Raw genomic sequence first — 22536 nt, forward strand, 5'->3', positions numbered from 1 at the left:
GAGAACGGCAGAGCGTCCCGGAACAAGAAACCAGGCGACTCCTGTGCCACCCTGGGGCAGGATCAGCAAACCACGTCCCTCCAGATTCATGCCTGTTTTTGTAACTAAAGTTTTATTGGAAACCAGCCACATCCATTCACTTGCATATGGTCTGTGGCTGCTTTCGTGCTACAATGGCAGAACTGAGATCTTGCGACAGGCACCGTAGAGCCGGCAAAGCCTAGAATGTTTATTGCCGAGGCTTTTAAGAAAAAACTATACCACCTCCGATGCCTAGAGCCACTGCTGTCAAAGGAGGAAGAAAGACACCTGCCCTCCTTCTGCTTTATGGAGCTAAGCAAGGACAAACGCGGCCAGCTGGAGAGGTGACCTGGGTATGCACGGAGTACCAAAAAGAACTGAAAAAGAGAAAAGACCCTAATGCCAGACCCCAAACATACAGAGCCCGTGGGGCTTGAAGATTCGGATGATGTGAAGTCTGACACCGAGACGGCATGCTACTCTCCAAATGCCCGCTCCTTGCATGTAGCCAGAAGCATCCACAGACCAGACCTCGGCACCAGCGACGTGCTACCACAGGGCAGGGAGTGCTGTAGGCTCTGCGCCTGACTCTCATCAGACTCTATTTAGATCTCCTCAGGCCTGAGCACACCTTCCCAAGGCTGAGCATGACAGTGTTCGAGATGTCCCGCCAAAGCCAGCCGTAGCCTTCGGATGGCCCACTCCACCCCACACAGAACAATGAAGAGGCCTGGGGTTAGCAGAACAGAGATGTGTAAGTTTTCTGAGAATCATAGATGACGAGATTATTTATTTCTGTCGGGACATATTTTAGTGTCCTTTTCTTCTTACTGAGAGTAAAAGATGAGAAACAACACATGGAGGAGAAGGCAGAGATGTGCAGGCCGAGACACCATGCCCAATCTGAGCTTCATTCCTACCCCGCACAGGACCAATGGAGTTGCTTAGCGCATAGCGCAAGATCTTCTCCTCCTGGTTGTACAGGACAAACACGCTGTCCACGGAGAGCTGCTGGGTGTTGGGCAGGGCCGGCCGGGAGGTGTCGTGGGTGCACTCCTGGAAGGTGATGGTCTGGCGCCACTGGTAAGTGTAGATTTTGGAAGGGGCAGCGCCATCTTGCTCAGGCTCCATCACAGTGTACTCCCGCGTGGAGGAGGATGTGATCACTGGGATGCGGTGGGGGAAGAAGGGAGACAAACAAGGCAAGAGGTTTAGTCAAGGGCTTTAAGACCATGGGCAGTATTCCCTGCCCAGATGAGAGATCAGATGAACGGGATACATAAGACCACTCACTTCTGCGTTGGGACTCATGGTGCTACCTAGATTTCCCATTCTATTATGGTATTGTTTGCATTAGTAATATTTACTGCTTTCTCTCATCAAATGCTCTTTGTAAGTTCTGAAGCCACCCAGAACCAAGCCAGAGATTAAGGTCTGCTGAAAAGAGTACATGCTTAAAAGCAGATACACCTGAACCCTGCACCACCGCTCACAAGGTGTGAGATCGCAGGCTGGTTACAATTTCTTTAGCCCCTGTTTCTTTACAGCATGGGTTGGGGTGAGAAGGACATAATGTGTGTAAAATGTCTGGACCCACGCAGGCTAACACTACTAAGACACACTACCATTTATGGAGCATTGACCACGTGACTGGCAGAGAACTCACGGCTTCATATAGCTTATCTCACTTGGGGTTCAATAAATAGCGGCTGTTACGTATAACCCTAGATGAAGCAGTTCTTAGACACTAAAAAAGAAAAAATGAGACACTAAATGGGTGTCAGTAGCCAATTTCTGAAAAATTACTAAAATGCCATGAGCAAACGTCAACAGAGAAGAGAGACAATCTTCCCTGCTCAGGAGAGAGCCTGCTTTTCACTCATATGATGAAACACTCAACTTCCTATTAAAAAAAAAAAAAGAATAAAAAGCTCTTTATATCTGTGTGCTCTGCTGCAGTTCATAACAAAAGCCAGAGGATAAATAAAAGATTAGTGTAAGCTGCCTCTTGTCCAGCTCCCACGTGCTACGTTGCCAGAAACACCATCTGGTCGCAGGCTGACTGCAGACTGGGGTCCTGCTGCTCATTCCACGTCCTGGTCACCAACCCTCGTGGTCCCCAGGAGAGCCCCATCAAGCCACAGAGCCATGGTAATTAGTACAACCTTTCTGGATGGCAGCTTAATGAGAGCCTTTAAAAAGTTGTATTGCTTGGCTCAGCAACTCTATTTCTAGGAACTGAATCTTAGAAAAGAATCAGAAATGTGGTCAAGATTTATGATGAAGATGGTCCTTTCAACTCATTATGAGATGGGAAAACTGGAAATAACTTCAGCTTCGGAAAATAGAATGGTTTAAATTAATAGACATATAAGAGAGTAGTGCAGATTCATTAAAAAGTGTTTTCAAAGCCTATTGAATGAAACTATAAAATATTCAGGATTTGAAATTAACTGGCAAATGAAGATATAAAAATGGGGTATAATTGAAATTTTATTTAAATAAAAAACTATATACCCGGCTGTAGAACACATAATAATATTGCACCAATGTGAAGTTTCCTGACTGTGATCATTGCACTGTGTCCATACAAGAGAATGTCCACGTTCTTAAGAAAAATGGGTGACTTATTTAGGGAGTGGAAGAGCACAATGACTACAATTTACTTCCAAAGAAATGTATTATTTGTAAAATACACACACACACACACACACACACATATATATATATATGAGAATGATAAAATAAATATGGCAAAATGTTCACAATTGGTGAAACTGGGTAAATGGCAGGTGGAAACTGTGCTACTTTCAACTCCTGTGTAAGTTTGAAATTATTTAAAATAGTACATTAAAATACAGATATATACATATATACATATGCACATATATTCACATACAGATGCAATAGGCTTAAGACTTTTATTTTAAGTAATCTCTACACCCAAGGTGGGGCTCAAATTCTCAAATCCACAACCCCAAGATCAAGAGTGCCATGCTTCCCCCCACCCCAGCCAGCCAGGCGCCTCTGCTAGGGTATTTTATATATAAATGGGGGAAAACCTGAAAGGAAATAATTTAAACCTAATAATAATTATGTCCCAGTTTTACCATTATGCTTAATTTCTTTTTTTTTTTTTTTGGTACTAATTTTCTATTAGTGTGTACTATGTCTGTAATTAGGGGAAAAGGTGATTTTAATAAGCTAGTGCCAGTCTATTTCCTGCTTGGAAGCCCAGGGGATGGCCCCTCCCAGGGCCACTGTAGCAATGGGTGGGTCTGGGGTCAGTGGAGAACTGGGGTGGTCCCCCCAACCCTCCCATCACCTCCCCTTCACCCCGACATCCTCACTCCCTCACCCCCACTCCCCACGCAGCACTGGCAGCTCACCTCCTCACCCTCACCTCCCTTACGCCTTCACCCCACAACCCTCCTACCACCCCATCTACCCCCTCCCCCTCCCTTATCTCTTCCCCCTCCCCCCTTACTCCCTCACCTCCCACTCCCCACGCAGCACTGGCAGCTCACCTCCTCACCCCCACCTCTCTCATCCCTCACCCTCCAACCCTCCCACCCTACCCCAAGTACCCTCTTCCTCTTCCCCCCTCCCCCTCACTCCCTCAACTCCCACCCCCCAAGAGGTGCTGGCAGCTCACCCCCTCACCCCTGGAGGTGGCACTGGCAGGTCACCTCCCTCACCCCCACCTCCCTTTCCCCTTAACCCTCCACCTCCCTTACCCCCTCACCCTCCACCCCCCACGCAGCGCTGGTGGCTCACCCCCACGAGAGTAATGGTAGAGCTCCGTGTAAGGTTCGATGTGCACCGAGGAGCCGAACGGGATGTGGGGCACGTGGCCCTCCAGCTCCGTGTTGATGGTCAGGTGTCCATGCTCGTCGATGCCACTGAACTGCTGCTTGATGACCAGCTTGCCCGGGTAGCCCACGAAGGTCACCTCGGCCTGGCGAGTGAACTCGCCTCCTAGAAAGCAAGGTCAGTCATTCTGCCGTCTGGGAAGCCCCCTCGTGTCAGCGCTAGGCTGGGGGTGCTGCTCACGAAGGAGGCTCGCCCCTCCTCCATAGGCGCCTTAGTTTGGTTGGGAGGAACGGAGCTGGTGACGCTGAGGACAGAGCCGGGACGTCTGCGTGGCCCAACTGAGTCACGCACGGAGGAGAGAAGCTGCTTCCCAGCCCCACACCAGCCTCTGAGATGGGGCTGGCTCAGGAAAAGTGCTGGAAAAGGCAAAGGACCGGAGTCTGACTCCCAGCTGTGCTAGGCAGTGACTGAGCAAACGGGAACAAGGTACCTACACCCCCAGAGCCTGCATTTCTCGATGATACAAGACTGATGCAGGCTACGTTGTGGAAACTGGGTGAGATAAGTACGTGAAAAAGTGCTCTGTCAAATGTCAAGCACTCCAAGATGTCAGTGATGGGGATGACGGCTGGAACAGCTCAGCGCACTGCTCGGGAATGGCTGAGTTGCTCAGGGCAAACCGTCGCCGGTCCCAGAAACCACCTGGGGAGCACGCACTACGAGTGCTGGCTCGGCAACTCCCCTCGGTCTCTGCAGCCCCAGACACGCAGCAAAAATACCTGCCCTGCTTCTAGCTGCTTCTTTTCCACGTTTGCATACTCCCAGGGGCTCATTCTGGCCAGCAGCCCTGGAGCCAAGAACGCTCTTTACATTTTTAAACGGTTTATTAAAAAGTCAAAAGAACAATATTTCATATCATATATAGTATCATATATATTTCATATATATTTCATATATATAATATGAAGATTATATGAAATTTAAATGTTAGTCCCCAGTAGTAAAGTTTCATCAGAACACAGCCACGCTTACTCGTTCACATATTATCTAGGGTTGCTTTTGCGCTGCAATGACTCAACAGAGTTGAGGAGTTACAACAGAGATCATATAGACTAGAATATTCAGGCAAAGCAAATATTTACTATCTGCCCCTTGGCAGAAAGTGTGACAACTCCTGCTTTATGGTAAGTACCCAAGTCCCCGGCAGATATCCAAGTGCTAACCCAGGTCCTGGGGCAGTTAAGGGCCATCGTAGTAACAGAGATTGGCTGTGGCAGGGAATTTGTCAAGTCTCCCTCGGCCCTGCTGATGTTGATGTCCTTACGAAATATCGCCAGTTTAAATTAACTCACATACAAAGCAACACCAGTTTGAAAAGCTGTGCAGGGAAGGAGTAGCTACGTCTGTGGGTCTGACTGCAAAGCTCAGCTGTGTCTGCAAAGGAAGGAGCATGTTGCACGAGAACATGAACCCGGTTATAATACTCAGCCTATATATGCCTGAGGGATAGAGAGAAAAAATATTAGGCCATCCATTTGATATCTTACGGGTAGGTCCACCCTTTTTCAACTATATATCCTCTCCTTTTTTAAAATGGCCACATTTCAGGAAGCTATGTATTTATGCTCTGTAACTTTTGGAGGGTGAACCTTGCAAAGCTTAGAGACCCTGCTTCAGTGTTTCTGCAAGAAAGCCGTGGCTGAGGCTCCAGCGAGGCGAGGCAGCGGGGAGAAAGGAGATCTAGGCAGTCAGAGGCAGCGGTGGGTTCCTGTGACCCAGAACAAGAGGCCCTGGAGAGTGGCTGGAGAGGAAGGACACAGCCTCTTGCACCCAAGCTGTTCCAGAAAAGGGCCTCCAGCATGCACAGGGGAGCTGGCCTCAGCAGAACATGGGAGAGGTCACAACCACACTATGGAAACATCCCCCCCCAACCATCTGCCTGCGTGTCCGCTAAAAACTGAACTGTCCCTGACAGGGCACAGCCTCCAAGAAGCTCCAAAGAAAGTGAGGTTTGCTAAGACTTGGGAGGATTATGTTTATCAGGCTTAATTTTCCACCTAGAAATGACAGGTTCCTTTTCTCCAAGCAGATACTGAAGAAATGTCAAATATCAGATTAGGTTGGTTGGGAATTTGGAGGCAGGCTTGATAAATAGAATGAGGAAAACTGGGACAGCCCCATACTTCGGGGTGCTCTGCTGGAGACTTCTAAATCTTCAGCATGAAATCACTCCCTGATCAAAATGCAGTTCTAGATAGTCTTAGTGAGTACATAATAATGAACAAATTACTGATGATTTTACCTCGACATCTCTTTCTGGAGCCACAAAACGCGCATCAGGAAGTTGTCTGCAGACATGGACTTCCCCTTCCATTCACCCCCAGGCTCCCCAAGCACCACTAATGGTAATGTCTGAGATAGATTACCTGTGATGCTGAACCCATTCTTGAACCCATCCTGTTCCACTGCAAACATCCATCCAATGATGCCTCCGACAGGGGCCAGAGGAAGCAGGGAATAGCCAACGGTCTCGGGAATGGTGCTGATGGCTGTGTAGGAGCGCCCGTGGTTCATCACCACGTACGAGTGAAGGTCGGTGTTCTCGAAGACGATGGGGACCGGGTCGTTCCCCACAAAGATCCTTCCTTTCACCTTGCCGTTAACTCGCTGGGGGGAACCTGAGCACGAAACAAAGAAGCCAGCCTTTTCAAAAAGAATAACATGCCTGGTGGGACCTGTACCTATAAAGGAAAGAGGCAGAACAGTGTTGGGGTAAAGGGCTGTGGGTTAAGTGAAAGTAATTGTTCTCGAGAGGACCGTCCCCACGACTGTCTGTGAGCCTTAGAAATTCCAACATCCTGCCTCCCTCCCATGCTGACCCATAACCGACATCGCAGAAGTCGCTCCAACGGGAGTGACTGTGCGATGGAGGAACCTCAGGGGAAATACAATAATCTCGGGAGAAGAACAGTGGCACGGGTGATCGAGAACTAGGGGATCCTATCACTGATCACTTTGGAGCGTTTAAGGGACAGAATGAGTCGTTTCGCTGGGACAGAGGGTCAAACTGGATGGTCCTGGGGATCTGGGCCGTTCGGCAGCCTCATCTGTCGCACATCTTAATACACAGCTCCGGCTCAAATACGGTTCTCTCCCTGAGGGTGAGGACCGTCGGTCTGGGTCCTGGAGCTTCGTTTGGCCCAAGCTCCAACAGACGGGACACCGCAGACATCACGCGTCACACAAACACGGCCAACGGCCCGGACCGGCTCGTGGACTGCGGCGTGTTCGTGGTCGATTGTTCCATTCAGACAACTGGCAAACACGTGAAACCTACTGTGGAAATTTAAAAGCTTTCTCCATAAATTACCAAACAGTATATAGAGAATACTGTTTTTGTTTAAAAACACATTCATAATAAATGTCAGCGTATACCTCGGGGAAAAATACCAGAAGAGATATACACAAAACTGCTAACAGGGGTTAACTCAGGGCAATACAATAAACATTCATTTTCTATAATATATGCCTCTATGTTTTGTGAATATCTATAACTTGCATATATTTCCGTTGAATCAGGAAAATGTAAGATCTAAAGAAATGAAGTCGTTCTTGTATTCAGATAAGAAAATGGAAGGTTACCATATGACCCAGAAATTCCAACTCCGAGGTATAGTCCCAAGAGAACAGGAAACCTAGGTCCACACAAAAACTTGTACGCAAATGTTCTTAGTGGCATTATTCATCATGGCCAGAACGTCCATCACGTATAACCGTGCAATGGAATGTGCAGCTAGGAAAAAGGAACGAAGTCCTGACGCCTGCCAAAACACGGATGAACCTTGAAAACACCAGGCTAAGTGAAAGAAGTCAGACACAGAAGGTCACGTATTGTATCATTCTGTGGAATGAAATGGAAATGTTTCAGAAGAGGACAACCCATAATGAGAGGAAGTAGATCAGTTGTGGACAGGGGCAGGGACCTGGGGGATTGAGAATGACTACTAACGGATACAATGTTTCTTTCTGGACTGATAAAAATAAAAATGTTCTACCAAATAGGGGTGATAGTTACACAACTCAGGGAAGAGCCTAAGACCCACCAAACTCTGTGCTTTAAACAAGGGTGTTAATTATATCTTTAAGAGAACTGAAGGAAGAGGTAAATAAGTCACCTTGGACTGTTCAGGTTTGGTGCAGAATTAAATTCGATCAGTTATCGGTTGCACATACGTTGCTTCTCTTCCTAGATTGCCAGGGACAGGACGTTCATACCCAGCTCCTTCCCTTGGGCCTCAGCAGAGTTTTCCGCACACAGTAAGTTCCCGGTAATGTCTGCTGAATAACACTGGACAGACGGGCTCGCATCTGAGCATCCTCGCCCATGTTCAGAAGACCTTTTGCTGTGTTCTATACACCCCAGGTCATTAAACAGGGTCACTGACAAGCCAAGGCATACTCAACACACACAGTATTTCTGCACACAAACTGTGTCATTACACTGGGGAGTGCTATGAAGTTGGAAGACTAATATCAAAAAAATGCATCCCCCAAACAATCACAGAAACAAGCAGGAAAGCCAAGTGAAGGAAACCAAACAAATTCTTTCCACCAAACCTTGAGCCAGAAAAATGTTTCAAAAGTAGCAAGAATCCAACAAATATTTAAACCACAGAACTATTATGGGGGCGTGTATATAATGTCAAAATATGGAGCTGAACAGTTTGTTATAGCTGAGCTTGCCACCAAACACAGACTGCTCAGCACTTCCAGCTCTGATATTCGGCGTGGAAAGAGCTAAGGAGGTTGCTCTTTGAGAATGAGCTTTCACTGCAGATTCTGGAAGCTTCTCACAGGATAAGAGAAGTATAAAAGCCAAGCCTAAAACAAAGAAGCAAAGGCACATCATGCCTGGGGTGGTGAGATACAAGAGAAAACATTTACAGAAGTTCGAAACATCCACCCAAATTAACATGAAAAATTCACATAATTTTCTTTCATTGCTTCAGACGGTATTTAACAAAACTCACTTTATCTCCTTGTGACCCGGAAGGAAACTTTTTTTAGCAAATTAAATTAACTGATTTAACTACAGCTAAGGCTGGGGATGTGAAAAACAGAAACCATTCCTCCAACTGAGTTTTATTTAGTCAAATTTTGCAAAGCAGTTGAGGTTTCTCATTCAACAGGAGGCAAATGACCAGTGAGTGACAAGTGAGGTGACTTGGCGTCTGAAGGGACAAATGTTCAGTATAGTAGGGTTTTTGCTGCTTTTGTTTTAATCTTAGTTTATGGCCCCAGGCTTCCAGAGGTCTCACTCTCTGAGTAAACCATTATCCCAACCCTCTAGACTTTCATGGAGAAGATTTTCCTGTTCACCCGAGAGCATCAAGACTAGTCGGTCCTCCTGGGGGCAAAGCTCAGAACAATGTTGACCCATAGCTGATTCCATTCCGGAGTCAGCCCCACAATGGCTTTGGCACTCCAGAATTAACTGGTGCACCCCTTATGCTCTGCCATCATCACGCTGTGATTTCAGGGACATGAAGAAAGGACAGCCTGAGGGGAAGGGTGATTGGAATACACTTCTCCCCACTACAAACTCTGGTCCACACCTGCCCACTGTGGCCCGGCTGGGGTTTAAGAACCATTAGGACACTCAGATCTGTGAGCAATGCCACAGAGGAGGTTGGAAAGAAAGAGAGGGAAACGAGAGGCATTAACGATGCCTGGTCCAGGCTGCATTATTTCAACACTTCAGCCTTGGTCCCACACTAAGGGCAGTTGTGAAGATGGGCTCCCATGGGCAGTCATTTCCCAGATGGAGAAAACTACAGCATAAGAAAGAAAGACACCTCATCCTATTAGAAAAATGGGCATTCCCTGAGAAACCCCCTTTAGAGAAGGATGAGAAAGGATGGGAATGAGAGATTAAATATCATTTAAAATCTAATATCTACTAAAAACACTACACACCTTTAGAAATCTGGGTAAAGGCCAACATTTCCAAACAAACCCCCAAAACAAAAACTCAACTCCCTCCTTCTCCCCACGCACAAATGGAACACATAAAAGCCAAATACCTTCTTTTCTTTTTTGAGAGAGAGAGACAGAGCGAACAGAGGCAGAGGGAGAGACAGAATCCCAAGCAGGCTCCACGCCCAGTGTGGAACCCGACGCCGGGCTCGATCTCACAACCCCGAAGTCCCCGAAGCCAAATACCTTCCGCAACACATTGCCGGCCGTTCCCAGTGTAGCCAGCCGCGCAGCTGCAGCAGAATCCGGTGGCGAAGTCCCTGCACTCGGCATGCACGGAGCACTGGTGTCTGTTGTGGGCGCACGTCTGGCGGGAATCGGTGTTGTAGCTGAACACTGTTCGGAGAAAACACGGCACACCTGTCAGCACTTGGCACGGCAGCGGACCCGGCTTCGTTATTCCGTGCGCTCTCGAGCCTTGCAGGAATTCCCATCGGCGCGGGGGACTCTGGGACTGCGCTCACAGCCCGTGGCTACCGAAGCCCTGCGGTGGTTCCTGTACTCCAACCACCAAGGCAAACGGGTCTGAAAGCAGTCTGAGAAATCACACGGTGTTATTTAAAAATGCTATAATCCAATGTACTAGATCACTGACTCCACATTATCACTGGATCACTACTAGTTTACTGCCGCCCACTATCAATCTTAATATGGTGTCCAGGAAATGTGGTCAGATTAGCTTCACATTTTGGGACAGACCTTAATTTATTTTTTTTTTTACTATCTTTTACTGCGGCAAAAAAATTATATGTAAATAAAATTTGTCATTTTAATGACCTGAAAATATTTTTAAACTTTCCCCTTTTTCTCCCCAGGGGAAAACTCAGAAGCTCTTACATTCAGAAGCTGATTAGAAATAATTCCTTAGTCATACTTGGTCTAAAGGTCTTTGACCCAAGAAACAAAAAGAATTTCTATTTCAAATTCCGACCTCCCAGCTTCATTTCGTTAGATTTATGAACTAGCTCATTAAATTGAATAATCCAGAGCAAATTAATTTGGAATGAAGTTCAAAAGCACAGGGGGGAACGGGCTTTTAGAAGGGATAATGATCCAATTTATAATGGAGTGTTACGAAGGAAGATAACAGTAAAGTTTAACCTCAGGTACACACTCAGAAGGGAGTTTCCAGTGCGTACAAAGGTGGCGTTTGCCGCTGGAACACTTGGGCCCTGAGCTGAGCACATAAGACGTGACTGCTTCAGCTCCAGCTGTGGGCCCAGCTCCCAGCGGGTCCCTTATGGCCTGCGTATCTGTGGGTGACTTTTCAAATAACACCAGGAACGTACTGCTGCCTACAGAAAACTGACCTTTCTAATAGGAACAGTGAAATAAAACCGTGGGATGGAGGGACAGAAAAATAGCTGTTTTAGACACATTTGGGGTTCAAATCTAGGCTTTTATCAGGACCAAGTACTACGCCACCCTAAGTTGTTGGTGCTAGCTATGATCTCATTTCAAAGTGATGGCTTCACAGATGAGAATTCCACAGACACCTAGATAGGGGAAAAGCAGAATAAGACTCCAGACTCAACATCAGTGAGTAAACATACCCCACGTGTCTGGGGGAGATCAGTCTGGAACGACATCAGCAAGTAAACATACCCCACACATCTGGGGGAGGTGAGCCTGGAACCAGCTATAAGAGCAGAGTGTGGTGTGCTGAGAGATGTTAGCATCGCCCCAGGAAATCCAGGGTGCGGAGGCGAGCCCTGAGACATGAACCCATGTCCTCATCACGCCATAAAGGGTAACTTCTCCATGTCTGAGCCTTACAAGTAAGTAAGCACACTTCCCCTGGCCACCAGATCTTGTCCATGCTTTGGGATTCTCAAAAAAAAAAAAAAAATTAAAACAACTGCTATGAAACAAATCAGAAGTAAGGAGAAATTAAAATTGAGTGAATTATGTGGAATGGAGTTGATTTTTCTGGGGGTCTTTTTTTTTTTTTTTTTAAGATTTTACTTATTGATTTGACAGAGAAAGAGGCAGCGAGAGAGGGAACACAAGCAGGGGGAGTGGGAGAGGGAGAAGCAGGCTTCCCGCTGAGCAGGGAGCCCGATGCAGGGCCCGATCCCAGAACACTGGAATCATGACCTGAGCCGAAGACAAATACTTAACAACTGAGCCACCCAGGCGCACCTTCTGGAGGCCTTATAACTTCACAGTAGAAGCAGGAAAGACTTGCAGTGAACATCATTAGAGGCTTGGACCATCTCATTTATGTGAATGTTAGTAGATTATATGTCAACCTGAGGGGTGAATCAGTTCTTTTATAAGACAAATCAAAGCATGCTGGCGCTCAAATGGTTTTCCCTCAAGATGTAGCAAAAATCCGACAGAATATGATTAACTAGAAAAGACTGTATTTTAAAAGTATCTTTAAAAGGGGGATCTATTTGTTTGGCATTTTTAAATCTTCACAAACCAACTCTGAAGCTGACAGGACCTGGGAGGAAAAAATAATCAACCATCCTTATTCCAAAACCAAGAGGAAATAAACGTCAAAGATAAACGGTGTAAATAGCCAAAGAAACTTCTGAAATGTTTTTTCAGGTGGGTGAATATATTTCTGATCCCAGAAGTCACAAATAAGAATATCTGACTTTTAAAATAATTCCAAAGCTCTTTTCTCTTTAAAACAGACAAAAAGGGAGTCAGAGGAAACTTGAAAGAGCGCCCGCTCAGCAGTTCCCCTGTAACCACAGCCCTAATCCCCAAAGATCCCTTGGAGTCTTTGAAGCCGTCAGGCCCATCCTGCGAAGCCCTACAGCTGCCCAGCTGCGAGGGCCGTCCCTACATCTCCAGCTCTCATCCTCCCAAACCACCATAGAAGGCACACAACCGACACCCCCAGCAGGACTCCTGGCTGGAAACCCAAGTGTCCAAGGACAGACCAGCTGTGACGTCAATGGCCTTACCCACTCCTGTCTCCTCAACTTCGTCCACATCTATGACCTGCGCGTGCTGCTGGGGAAATGTCTCTGCTGGCGGCTGGAAAGACCTGGTCCTCTCCGTGGGAGGTCCGGGGAGTCTCTCGGTAGGCAGGCGGCGGGGGGAGAGGACACGGGGCGCACTGTGTGTGCCTGGGTCTCCCCTTCTCCGAGCCTCGTAGGGGAAAGGTGTTGTGCTCACGTCCTCCAGGTCCAGATGTGTCACCAACTCATAGTCTTCATCATCGTATTCCGCTCCGTCATCCAGTCCAAGGCTCACGTCGGAGGGCACCACGCCGCTGGCTGTGGCCGGGCTCCCGATCTCAAACACCCAGACGCCCTGTTGCCCCGAGTTGCTGCTCCTGGAGGAAGGACAGGTTTCTTAGAAACAGGCCAGCAACCCACAAACTGCCCCCACTAACAGGGCAGAGGGAGCCCTGGGGATCTGTGTGTCAGCCCACTGCCTACTTGTCTTGGTCTCTGGTTCTGGCAGACAGCTCCTAAAATCCTTATAATCTCTGCAGTGATAAGACTGTCTCTTGTATGCTAATGACATGATGGGCGGCTGGGACCCTAGGGAACTTCAGGATGGGGGCTGGACAGCAGAAAGACCTAGGCATGATTAGAACTTTCAGCCCCATGCCCTGACTTCCAGAAAGGAGAGAGGGGTTGGCACTGAGTTAATCACCAATGGCCAAGGAGTTCATCAATCATGCTTATGTAATAAAAACCCCCAAATGATGAGGCTAGGAGAGCTTTGGGGTTGGTGAGCACAGGAGGGTGATGTGCCCAGAGCTGGCATGGAAGCTTCAAGCCCCCTCTCCCTCCGATACCTTGTCATATGCATTCCTTCTATTTGCCTGTTCCCGAATTGTATCCTTTAAAATAAACCGGTGATAATAAGAAAAGTGCTTTCCTGAGTTCTGTGAGCCATGCTAGCAAAATTAGGGAACCTGAGCAGGGGGTCCCAGAAACCCCCAATTTATAGCTGACTGATCAGAAGTACAGTGAGTACAGTACCTGGAACTTTTGACTGGTATCTGAAATGGGGCCGTCTTGTGGGGTCTGTGCTCACCCTGGGCTGTCTGCATCGAAACCCAACTGAACTGTAGGACACCGAAGCGATGTCCAGACACTGAGAGAATTGGTAGGTATAGGGGGAAAAAAATCTCACCTATGTGGTATCAGAAGTGTTGGGAGTGAAAACAGTACAGACTTGGATTATCAGAAATGCCAACTTTATCAGCCGTGGTAGCTTGGACAGGTCTCAGTTTACCTCTTCCTGTCCCAAGGATATAGTGAAATGCAAATGAGATTCAGAATCTAAAGCCTTCATGTAATTAAAAAACACAGTAGAATGACCCTAATCTCTCCTTCCTTCTCCACCATTTTTTACTGTGCCTACGCATCTGTGATTGGAAGCGCTCCTATCAGAAACTACGTAAAATGACCAGCTTATACACGGGAAAGAAGGGACAGACGTTACCCAGTAGAGAATCCTGAGCAAAACATCGGGGTGGGACAGGGGATGAGGAATCGAGAAAGTCCTGCAGAAAGAGGGTGTGTCCCAGTCTCTCTGTCCCAGGACTCCAGGAAAGGCAGTGGTGTGCAGGAGCTCATGAGAGCCCGTTGTTTTATTTTAGTAATTTTGCAAGCCAGTTATTAAACAGAGCCACTGGTAAAAAATTAAATCACATAAACTTACAATTACAGAAATGATATTAAAAACAAAGGCCATAAATACTTGAAACTCCTCACGCTGAATTATTTTACTATTATCTATGTTCTGGAAGTTATTGAAGTCTATTGCATCTGTATGGTGAGAAGAATGGTTCTCTTCTCAACTCCATATTGAGCAACATGACATGCCTGGCTGGAACCTGGCCATGAAAGGAGTATTCATACCACAGAAACAGGCAAGCACTATAAATGAGGGCTACCCCCACCCGCACAGAGCCAGGTGCTAAGCACACCATTAAGTCAACGGCAGGTAAGTTTTAGACTCAATTGGATAATATGAAATTGGGAGGGAGGGCGTTCTTTCTCACTTTTTAAGGCATCATGGGAGAGGAAAGATTCTAGTTTTAGAAAAAAGCAGTTCGAGCTCACCCTACTTTTGCCAAATTCCACAAAACAGCCCAAGAGAGCACTAACTCTGTTGTAAGAATTTCTTCCCTAGTCCACGTGGGGGGAGAAGGTTTTTCTCGGCCTTGGGTTCATAGCAGGAGACAGGGTTTGAATAGTGTTTACTTCTAACTTTATACTTGCAGAGGAGATGGGAGAAACTTTCAAATGAGCGTGATATGTAAAAAAGAGGATGCCTGTTCATTCTGAGAGTGTATTACTTTGGAAAAAAGCACTACATAATATAAACAACTATATACAAAACTTAAATCTGTAGGAGCATTTTTAGGTAATGTTCTCTAGTGCCCATTATATCATCCTTAATAAAATAACAAAATGATCATTAAGGGGAGACTCTACTGCAGAAGAAAACGGCATACTTGGCCAAATTTCCAAGTGATTCTCTGTCGTTAGCAAATATATTATAAGCTCCTTCGCTCTTCCAGAGTAATCCCTGTACACCTTGACTGAATGCGACCACAGCGGGAACTTGGTTCTCGTCCTTCTTTGAGAATGTCGTATAGAACTGCAGACCGTCTTCAGGATAGAGGAAAATGGCATAGGAGCTGGAATCAGAGGAAGCCAGAACAGCCTGGAATGTGTTTCTCTGTGAAGATGAGTTGAGATTCAGTTACTCAGGAACGTATCGATAGATCGTAAATTGTTCTATTCCCCAGACTATACAGAGAAAGCCGAGAGCTGGCAGTATTCTCACCTTACTCTAAAAGAAGTATTTTTGTAGCAAGAACCAGGTATTCCAGGATGGCTCCACTTAAATATCTCTAAGGCTTTGTCAACATGAAATTTTCCAATTAATTAATGAATCACCTTCTGCATGAAGGGTAGCCAAAAATTATAGAGGGTACCTCTGTATGGTAGCCGAAATCTCATGCCCCTTAGCAAATTCTTACCCTTTGAATTTGTCTCCATGGCCATTAAACATATGAACCATAGTCATCATTTGTCATACATTTATTGAGCCCAAGCAACATACAGCAAGAAAAAAAAAAACAAAAGCCAAACATGAGCTTTGGGAGAAAACAGATCTGGACCCAGATCTTTGTTCTCCTCATCATGGGTTGTGTGACCTTGAGCACGTTATTTAAATTCTCTAAGCCTGGATTTCTGAATTTGCCAGATGGAGAGAAAACCATGTACCTCACAGAGATGGTAGGAGACCTATGTGAGATATTCAGAGCCAGGCACAGAGAAAGTACTCTTTCAGTGTTAGTACCTTTCCTATAAATACATGGTCCCCATGCTCAAGAATTTCCAGTCTAGATGGGAAGGCTGACGTATGAAGAAAACGTTGCAAAATGGGGGATAGATTCTATCATGGAGTCGTGTGTGAGCACGACAGAAGCCATGGAAAGAAGTGCCCGAAGCTGGGGGGTGGGAGCACAGGAGGCTATGCGAGTCTAGAGGACCAAATACAGTTCAACATTAGTAGTGGGAGTCAGGGAGAGGACACTGCAAGCAGAGAGGACAGCAAATGCAAGATCCTGGGGCAGGGGTGGGGGGTGGGGGTCACGATCAGAGAATTGCGAACAATGTGATACAGCTGCTGAAAAGGGTGTGCGGAGAAGGAAGGGTAAGGGGAGATGAGGCCCAAGTGGGGGGCAAGGGCTCTGTACAAGGAGTTGGGCGTTCATCGCTCAAGTAGAAGGGACACACACTTGAGAAATGTAAGGCTGTAAGCGGTTTTCAAGTAGAACACTCAGAAAGATACAAAAAGCAAACTGTGTCCTGCAGGCTCATAACAGGCTTTCCCAAAGTGGGACATAACGTATCTTATTTGGGAGGGAAAAAAATAGAGTATGCCCAAAAGGTTTGGGGACTGCTGAATTTTTTTAAAAAATTAAGCAGGTTTCTTTATTGCAGGACTTTTCAGAGTGAGTCACCAAGGGGGAGATAAAGTTTTGCATTTCCCAAACTTATTTGGCCAGGGGAGGCCTTTTTCTCAAGGACTATCTTGTAGGAATGGTGTTCTGTGGTATCCACTTTGGGAACTACCAACCTGGAACATCCCCTGTTTAAATGGAGTGCTTTTGGACCTTTCCAGTTTCTCTCTTTCTGTAATACTATAAAAATTAAACAATGGTGGAGCAAAGTTATTTTTTTCTAAGGCGAAACAGGGGCATGTCCCAAAAAGTTACGTTAGGCCTGGCTTCTTGACCTACCCAAGTGTCTCCCTTCCTTCAAGGAAGACCAAAGTGTACAAAATCAACCTGCTGACTATTTGTCCTTGTACCCGGGACAGTGCTTACCTTGCCTTCCTGGTCAGGGTCCTTGCTGGGCCCCTGGTAGGGGGCCACGGATTCCCAAGTGACAACCACCGCGCTACTGGGCTGGAAGGACACTTCTGGGAACCCTCTCTGGACACACTCTGCGGCCAGCTGAGTGACGGAGGGGGATAAGTCTTCCCGATAATAAACCTTCCCAAGGCCATCTGTCGTGTCCAAGTCCGCCAGAAAAGGTGCGACGACTCCAAAGGTCGGTGGGAAGAACCCCGGATAGGATTCTTTGGCTGGGGGTTCACTCATGGCAATAATGCCATTTGTGGTGACCTGTACAAAACAAAGCATAGTTAAGAGGAGAGCAAGGAAAAAAAAGAAAAGTCTTCCTCAGGAACTCTGAGCTTCCGCACACAGAACACTGTCACAGGTACCCCCAGTCTGTCAAATACAACAGAACTGGAGAAGGACATGATACTGAATTATAAAATTCAGCACTCCTCTCCTGAGCAGATGGCCTGGTGGAAGGAGCACGGGGCAAGAATTACAGGACCTGACTCTGGCTTATACCCATCACTGGACCTTGGACACGTGTCTTGAACTTCGAGTCTTGGGTTTCCCATGTGTACCTGCTTCGTACTCTGCAAAACGCCACTCAAACCTAAGCCATTATTAAAGCCTTCACTTTACAAACTTCACCCAACAAACTGCATAATCGTTATATACAGGGCTGGGCTGTGGGTCCCAAAATGGGTAGAACACAGTCTCTCCCTTCAAGGAACCCACAATCCAGAAGGATAGGGGGGAGGGCGGACACACACACAGATGATGACAAAATGAGTAATGGGTCAAGAAGTCACTTTGGGGGCACCCGGCTGGCTCAGTCAGTAGAGCATGCAATTCTTGATCACGGGGTCATGAATTCAAGCCCCACTTTGGGCATAGATCTTACTTAAAGTAATAATAAATAAGTGAATAAAATAAATTGAAAGTGCATCTCTTAAAAAAAAAAGAAGTAAATTTGAATGGAGCATTACAGTATCATTAATAATTGCAAAAGTTTAATGTGTCAGAATAATAGCTAACACTGAATGTTTACCATGTCCCAGGCGTCTTGTCAACACTGAATCCTCAGAAGAACTCCGTAAGACTAGATACTAATATCATCCACATTTTTCTGATGGAGAAAATGAGGTAAGTTAAATTCATCCAAAGTTACCAGTTAAGTGTCAGCACTGGGATTTGAACCCAGGGAGCCGGACTCCAAAGTTGGCCCTCTTAATCACCATGTACAGCCTTCTTGAAATCAGTTCTAAGTGCCTATAAAAAGAGATCGGTATTCTTATCCAGCTAACCCCCACACTGCTTGAGAAAAAGGGAAGGGGACAAAAAGCCCCTTGATTGTTTGAGGGTACTCGGTGGTGGGGTACCTGGGTCTCCTGCAAAGCCATGCTAAGAATGGGGCTTTGACCCCCCTCTCTCTTCCTTGTTAGTGTACAATCCGCTGATGACTTCAGTGCCCTTTTTACTTCGAGAATCTGTGAATTTTAAAAAAAGATGCCCTAATCAAATGGGAGAGACTTTGCAAACGGCCCCTTAGTCTGTACTTCTAAGAGGCGGTGGATCAGAGAACATGAATGCAAAAAAGGGGCTCTTTCCTGTTCAGGAGTTGATTGGAAGGCCTGTGGGTTTTCCAAGTCACTTATTTCCCTCCCTCCTCCCACACAGCCTTCTCCCCCACTCCCTTCAGACCTCATTACTAGAGGAGGGGGTGGGGTGGACACAAAGAAGAGGAAAGGTTCAAAGGGGTGGAGTGGATCTGGGCCCCGGGGAAGGGAAAGGAACAAGGCACAGGAGTTCTGGGAGTTCTGGGAGTTCTGTGTGGAAACCCTCCCTTCTGACCAGTCTCCTGGGCTGTTAACTGTTTAGGGGCATAATTCCCAGCACCACCTGGCCCCAGCAGTGATTTTCTGGAGCGTGCCGGCAGGCCGAGGAGGCAGTCAGGGAGGGAGCTCGGCCAGCTCGTTTCTCACCCTCTCGTCCCGCCAGCCCATCCACACATCTCCCTGCACGGACATCCCGGTGGGGCTGACGTGTGGGGGCGTGGGAAACAGCTCATTTTCCCAAGCCACCAGAAGCTGGCAGTTACCAGCCGCTAGTGGGAAGCGATCACACGGAGGCCACATACGGAAAATTTAGTTTTAAAAAGCTGTTTTCCAGTGAAATTTAAGTCAGCCCAACAATTCTGAAAACACTCCCGGTGTCTTTTAGTATTTAGAATCTGGGCACAGGACTGTGTGTCTTATCACAAGGAATGCTTTGGGAATCGAGTTTTTAGACAAGTATTGAGAAGCACAGCAAATGCCTTGGACACAGACCACATAACCCTCATTAGTATCAGTACTGGAAAATTATTTTTCAGGCCTTTTTTATGGCATATGCAACTCAACTGTGGGTGATAATGAAAGATGACATCAGAGATAAATGTCACAGACAGAACATCCAGAAGTTTCATTTGACTCTTAGCTTTAAACTTCTCCTGAGTCAGTGTTTGCTTGTTTGAGATATACCAATGCATGGCTGACTTGAACAATATTCTCTGACATTTGGGTGCCAGTCCCACTGTACAAATCTGATGCTTTCATCGTCTTGTTCCTTTTCTCCATCTTCTTAAAGTTGAGCAAGTCGATGGAGGCACAGGGAGCACGAAGGGAAAGGCCTATAAAGTACTTAGGAGGCCAGGAGGGCGGACTTGGGTACTACAATCTCCAAGGGGACCAGAGTGGGGACCACTGAGAGATTCATGCCATTCTCCCAGTTGCTTAAGACAAGAAACTGGGGAGTTGGCCTTGATTCCTTCCCCTTTCTCAACCATGTCCTGTGTGTCCCACCTCTGAGGTCCCTGACACTCTCTCCATCCCCATGACCGGCAGCATCTTCCCCCCACCGCTTCATGCATTCACATGACTGGCTTGCTCTCACCCTCTGGGCTCAGTGAAGTACGGCCTCTAAGAGAGCCTTCTCCTTCTATCCAGTGTAGGCCCCTCCTGCTCACCCCTCCTTCTCCCTTCCCTCACTCCCTGACCCCCCATTTCTGTCCCTGCTTCCTGTTTGTTTCCTTCCAAGTGCGGACCACCATGTGGGATGACCTTATTTGCTCATCTGCTGGCTCTCGCTACTTTCCCCATGAGGTGGTATGTCCCTTCAAAAGCTGGGACCGTGTCCACTTTGGTCACTGCTGTAGCTCAAAGCTTATACACTGCCTGGCGTGTGTTAGTCCCCTCCCTTCCTGACTTCCTCCAGAAAAAGGGGTGGGGCGGTTCAGACAGAATAAGGCCGGAATACCAGGGCTGTTCTAGAAATAGTGCCTGAAGGTGTGTGAGTTCCACTCGTGAGCCTCATGAAGGATCAGAGCATTATGGGTTGCGGTGGTCCTTCCCACTGAAGCGCCACACCAATTACTAAAACAAAGAGCATAAATATGAACTGATGACCTGAATCCAAGAAAGTCTCCAGATCCAACCACCAGTTTACAGGAAATACAGGGGACAGAAGAACATGTTCAGTAATACTATAGGGACACGATCAGCCAAATCCAGAACATGGGACACTGTGAAGGACAAATACCCAGTTTCTTTAACAAATATATTTCAAGAAAAAAGGTGGTGAGGGCAATCTATAGATTTAAGAAGTCCTAAGAAACCTATCTGCCAGATCTGGGTCCAACTTAAGCTGGACTGGGTCTAGCATGAGGCCCTGGGTGAATACAATTTTGTTTTAAGGCTGAACAAACAGGTTAATCCTACCAAAGATAATCTTGAAATACAGTGGCCACAGTGGAGAACTTTTAACCTAGATAAGCTTATCCATTTATGAGATATCCTAGAAAAAAAGGAGTCTCAGCCAAGCACTCACCATAAAAAGTAGAGGGAAAATTATTTTTCCTGCTCTACCGCTTCTGGTGACTAGGATATGACCTGCCAGGACACCCTACTCACTCCAGAGCATGCAGATGGAATCCTGGGAAAACTGGCAGAAGCCAGCAAAGGGTGAGACTTCTTGCCAAAGTCAGCTCTCCCAGATCTCTATCTGCAGAGCCTGGTTGAGAGAGGAAGGTCAAATTTCATGTTGTCCTTTCCTTTCCAAATTCAGATTGGCAGGCAAAACCATTTGTAACAATTAGGTCTTTGAATTGTGACTTGCGAATTTACTTTTGGGCACCCATTGACTGTTGATCTTTTCTCTCTAGGGGGTAGCTACCGCCTTCTTATTTATCTGGTTTTGTGTCAGGTTGGGACGCCCCCAAAATTTGGTCAGACAGAGATGTGTGTTGTCCTCCATTTGCGGCTAGGGTCCTATCAACTATTGCCAGCTCTCAGGAGAATTGTCAAAGTCTTTGTTTCTTTTGGTTATCTTTGGGAGTGCCTAGAGGAGTTATCTTGGGCAGGTAGTGTTCTTTGCACCCTCCTTGGGGGATGCCTCTTGCATCCAAGGGATTATTTAATACTGCTGGGAATATAAATTGTTTCTGCCGGCTGAAACCTGACAAGATATTTGAAAGGACTTTTTAAAGTTGCTCTACGGTCAAAAGTTGGCCAAATTAGAAGCTGACATTCAGAGATGACAGGAATATGTTTTTAGGCCTTCTCACCTAAGCTAAAATGAAACTATGTACCCAGAGGAAAAGAAAAACATTCTGAAGTCTTTTGTGGAAGGATTTACTAAAATATACAAAGACACAGCACCTCTAAATCCATAACACAAGAATCTTTTCATTTTCATTTTGGTAGAAGACCTTCCCCCAATATAAAGAAGCAAACTGAAGATAATGTATTTAGATGGGAGATTCAGCCACTTGATATCATTAAAGCTACATCCCAATCGTTTACGGAATTAAGAGCAACTGTCCTTATGTTACAAATCTTTGTAAAACCAGAAATACGGCTCTAGAAACAATCCAAAGTCTACCTATCATTACCATCCCCCAAGACTCCCTATGCATCTCAGAATGCCTGCACATAACGTAAAAGATCAGAACTTTGGAAACAGAACTGTCTTGCTTTGAAGAAAAGCAAGGAGGAAAAATTTAAATAGCAAAGTCCCTAGACTTCTGATAATAGACAAATACACCCTAAAACTCCTAGAAGAAAACTTGCATTCCTTCTCTGTCCCTAGCAGATGTAACTTTTAGCCTGTCTTTGAAATATAAACACCCCAGGAGGTAAATAAAACACAGCCCACATTCACCTGAGACTGAAGAAAAAAAGGCAGGGGAGGAGGAAGCTTTTTCAAAATATAAACAGTTAAAAAAGCTCACTCGCCCCAAATCTGGTCCACAGCCTCCATAAAATTACTTGTCAAAGACAAATACACAT

At 46.3% G+C, this 22536-nt stretch overlaps 1 protein-coding gene across 1 annotated transcript in view; it reads right to left on the reverse strand.

The window, feature by feature from the left end:
• The window catches only part of NID1 (nidogen 1), an 84125-nt gene that overhangs the window by 36667 nt on the left and 24922 nt on the right, over positions 1-22536 (reverse strand). The window contains exons 2-8 of the mRNA XM_040624372.1: positions 17195-17494; positions 15308-15534; positions 12792-13165; positions 10057-10206; positions 6261-6512; positions 3799-3999; positions 942-1187 (exon numbers count right to left, since the gene is read on the reverse strand). Coding sequence (XP_040480306.1) covers positions 942-1187; positions 3799-3999; positions 6261-6512; positions 10057-10206; positions 12792-13165; positions 15308-15534; positions 17195-17494 — 1750 coding nt within the window. The remainder of the gene's footprint in view (positions 1-941; positions 1188-3798; positions 4000-6260; positions 6513-10056; positions 10207-12791; positions 13166-15307; positions 15535-17194; positions 17495-22536) is intronic.

This window comes from Ursus maritimus, unplaced genomic scaffold, assembly GCF_017311325.1.
Source record: "Ursus maritimus isolate PB19 unplaced genomic scaffold, ASM1731132v1 scaffold_7, whole genome shotgun sequence".
In the NCBI taxonomy this organism is placed as follows: Eukaryota; Metazoa; Chordata; class Mammalia; order Carnivora; family Ursidae; genus Ursus; species Ursus maritimus.